The 3,122-nt window shown below is 55.0% G+C and overlaps 1 protein-coding gene across 2 annotated transcripts; it reads right to left on the bottom strand.

Annotated features, from left to right (window-relative positions):
- GPR84 (G protein-coupled receptor 84) lies at positions 1–3,122 on the bottom strand. Of its 2 annotated transcripts, none has more exons than XM_024737236.1 (2): positions 2,717–2,771; positions 1–2,066 (listed from the first exon to the last, which is right to left on the bottom strand). In XM_024737236.1, exon 2 carries the CDS (start codon positions 2,056–2,058, stop codon positions 868–870), a length of 1,191 nt encoding a protein of 396 aa, XP_024593004.1. In that variant the 5' UTR covers positions 2,059–2,066; positions 2,717–2,771; the 3' UTR covers positions 1–867. The 2 variants fall into 2 exon arrangements, with proteins under 2 accessions (XP_024593004.1, XP_024593003.1); XM_024737235.1 differs by lacking the exon at positions 2,717–2,771 and adding an exon at positions 2,975–3,122 and having other exon boundaries at positions 662–2,066.

Genomic DNA, 3,122 nt, shown 5'->3' with positions numbered 1-3,122 from the left:
GTTGCTCCGCAGCATGTGGGATCTTCCCGGACCAGGGCTCAAACCCATGTCCCCTGCACTGGAAGGTGGATTCTTAACCACTGCACCACCAGGGAAGCCCCCTGAGCCCTCTTAACTAGAGTCTCTGTTCGGCTTTCGTAATCCAGGATGACAAGAGCAAGTCTGGGGGAAGGGAGGGGCCAGGACCCAGGTGAATTAGCCCCAACAAGCGTGACCTTGCTAGGGCAGCTAGAACACCCTTCTGACATTGCCTCAGCTAAGCTCAGCTCCATTTCCACAGAGCGAGTAGTTCTTCCCCGTGATCATTCTCTTTGGATAGGGCAAGGGCCAGGAGGCTGGACTCACTGGAGGGGCTATCAAAGCTGGATTTCAAAACATTTTTGAGCTGAAAAAACCTGTTTGCAGTGATGGGGGATCCTGGCAGCAGCAGTTAGAGGCGGGGGCCATTTCTGGGAAGTTAAGCGAAAGGCAGGTTAATCCTCTTAAACCAACTCACATGTTTTATACCTGCAAACCCCTCAGCTGAAGGCTGTGTCCCAGGTCTTCTGCTTCCTGCCCCTCCCTGCTCTGACCTAGGTCCCCCCAAACCCTTAACTATTAAGTTCCAGCTGCAAACCAACCCTGGCCTATTTCCTTCTTCCCCAAAGATCACACCTGAATGTGAAAAGGACAGATTTTGTTTATTAATAATGCACCTTGAGCAGCCTAGGGCTGAAATGTTGAGCGAGGGATGGAGAGGCCTGGTTTGGGGCTTGGGGAGAGGTTGTCTGTGGAAATTCCCAAAGGCCTTTCATCTCCTCTCATACCAGCTGACCACCTTAGTTCTGGAGGAGACATCTCCAGATTCTGGTGACCGGGGACATAGTTCTAATGGAACCTACGAAAATTCTGGGGCCCTCGTTTTAGGAGGGAGCCATAGGCTTGGCGGAATTGGCGGTTCATGGCTGCATAGAGCACAGGGTTGATACAACCATTGAGCCAGGTGAGGTTGGCAGCAAGCATGTGGACAACCCGGGGAGCCCGGACCTTGGCATCCAGGATGTTGAGCAGCAGGAAAGGGATGTAGCTCAGGGAGAAGCAGAGGAACACAGCAAAACACATCCGAGTCACCTTCCCAAACTCTGATGGAGAGTCCTGAGCTCTCTGGGCTCTTTTAGTTGTCCTGGCTTTGGCAGGCTCTCCTGGAGGACTTTTCTCTGCCATTTGCTTAGCTGCCTTGCTGTTGCTCTTGTCCCCCACTGTTGATGAGTCCCCTTCCAGGGTCTGGGTGGTGGCAGCACTGACTGGCTCAGATGAAATCCCCTCGCTGTGCCCTCCTGATGCCAGCCCACTGTCCAGCTCCTGGAAACGACCAGGCATGGCCTCATCTGTCCCAGCCACGTTGTTGGAGTGGGTGCTCGCCTGGCGCAGCTTGTACTGATCCAGCGCCTGTGCTGCTCGCTTCACCTGGCGGTGGATGAGGCAATAGAAGACGCCGACACTGCTGAGCCCAACCACAAAGTAGATGCCCATGAGGATGGTGGTATAGGGCCGGCCTCGAATGCGATCAAAGCTGCAGGTGCAGACTACGGGCACCAAGACATAGATTGGCCAGAGGGGAGCAAAGCTGGCCACACCCACCACCCAGGTGCTCACCAGGGCTAGCACGATGCCCTTGGCACTGAAAATATGGGGAAAGAGCTTCGGGTGGGCAATGAGGAGGTAGCGTCCCAGGGCGATGAGGCAGAGGGTGAGGATGGAGACAGAGTTGGACGCAAAAAGGAGGAGCCCAAAGACCCTGCAGAAGGTGGCACCAGTGCGCCAGTGCAGGTGGAGGTAGGTGTCCACAGAGAAGGGCTGGAGAAGGGTGCAGTAGAGCAGATCGGCCGCTGTGAGGTTGGCGATGAGCAGGTTGAAGCGGGTACGGAGACTGGGCTGGATGGCCAAGGCCAGCAGGGTGAGCACGTTGCCCACAGTGCCTGTCACGGCCACCACCACGCCCCAGCTAACTGCCACATAACGATAGCCCAGCACCGACTCATGGTAGCAGGAGAAGTTGGCATCAGAGGTGTTCCACATGATGGAGGCTGAAAGGGGTGGGGTGGGGGGAAGAGGATGAGGGAGTCAGAACCTGACCTTGAACTTAGATCTTTCTCTTTTTTGAAAGAAATTTTATTTATTTATTTATTTGGCTGCTCTGGGTCTTAGTTGCAGCACGCAGGAAACCTTGTTGTGGCGTGTGGGATCTTTAGTTGCGGCATGCGAAATCTTAAGTCTCAGCATGTGGGATCTAGTTCCCTGACCAGGGATCGAACCCGGGCCCGCTGCATTGGGAGCGTTGAGTCTTAGCCACTGGACCACCAGGGAAGTCCCTAGATCTCTTGAATAACTCTGGGCTCCTGAACATCTGAACCACTCCAGGATCTCACCAGCCTCCTGAGCCATTCACAGGCCTCTTCATCCCAAGATCCCCAACCCCTTCCTTTCCCATTTTCAAAGATTTTCCCAAAGTTTTATCTAACTTTAATTCCTGTCCACTCCGAACTCCCAGCCTTTTCAATATCCATCCAGATACTCCCAGTAACCCCAGCACCCTCTGACCGTTCTAACTCTTTCCCTGTCCCTTAAGACCACCCAGGAGTCCCCTCTCCTCTGTATCCAGGAGAATAGTCCCCTCTGTCTGTAGTCCCAGGCAGGCCTCAGGTTTTTTTTTTTTTGCAGTACGCGGGGCTCTCACCGTTGCGGCCTCTCCCACCGCGGAGCACAGGATCCGGACGCGCAGGCCCAGCGGCCACCGCTCACGGGCCCAGCCGCTCCGCGGCATGCGGGATTCCTCTGGACCGGGGCACGAACCCGCGTCCCCCGCATCAGCAGGCGGACTCCCAACCACTGCGCCACCGGGGAAGCCCCCAGGCCTCAGTTTTTTTCTGTTTTTACCACCTGGGAGATGAGGAGACAGAGAACGTAAAAGTACACCCACCACCAAAGTACTCACCTGAGTCTCCCAGCCTTCAAACCTCTCTCCGGTGGAAGATGTCCAACTCATTCAAAGAGCAGTCCTTTCTGGTGGGCAGTCAGGCTTCAGACAGGAGGTGCTCTGCTCTCCTGTCTCCTATTATACTAGACGGAAAGAACAAGTAACT

This window comes from Neophocaena asiaeorientalis, unplaced genomic scaffold, assembly GCF_003031525.2.
Source record: "Neophocaena asiaeorientalis asiaeorientalis breed wild unplaced genomic scaffold, Neophocaena_asiaeorientalis_V1.1 scaffold134, whole genome shotgun sequence".
Classification (NCBI taxonomy): Eukaryota; Metazoa; Chordata; class Mammalia; order Artiodactyla; family Phocoenidae; genus Neophocaena; species Neophocaena asiaeorientalis.
Note: the sequence above shows the minus strand (reverse complement) of the source record. Positions and strands in the feature narration are given on the sequence as shown.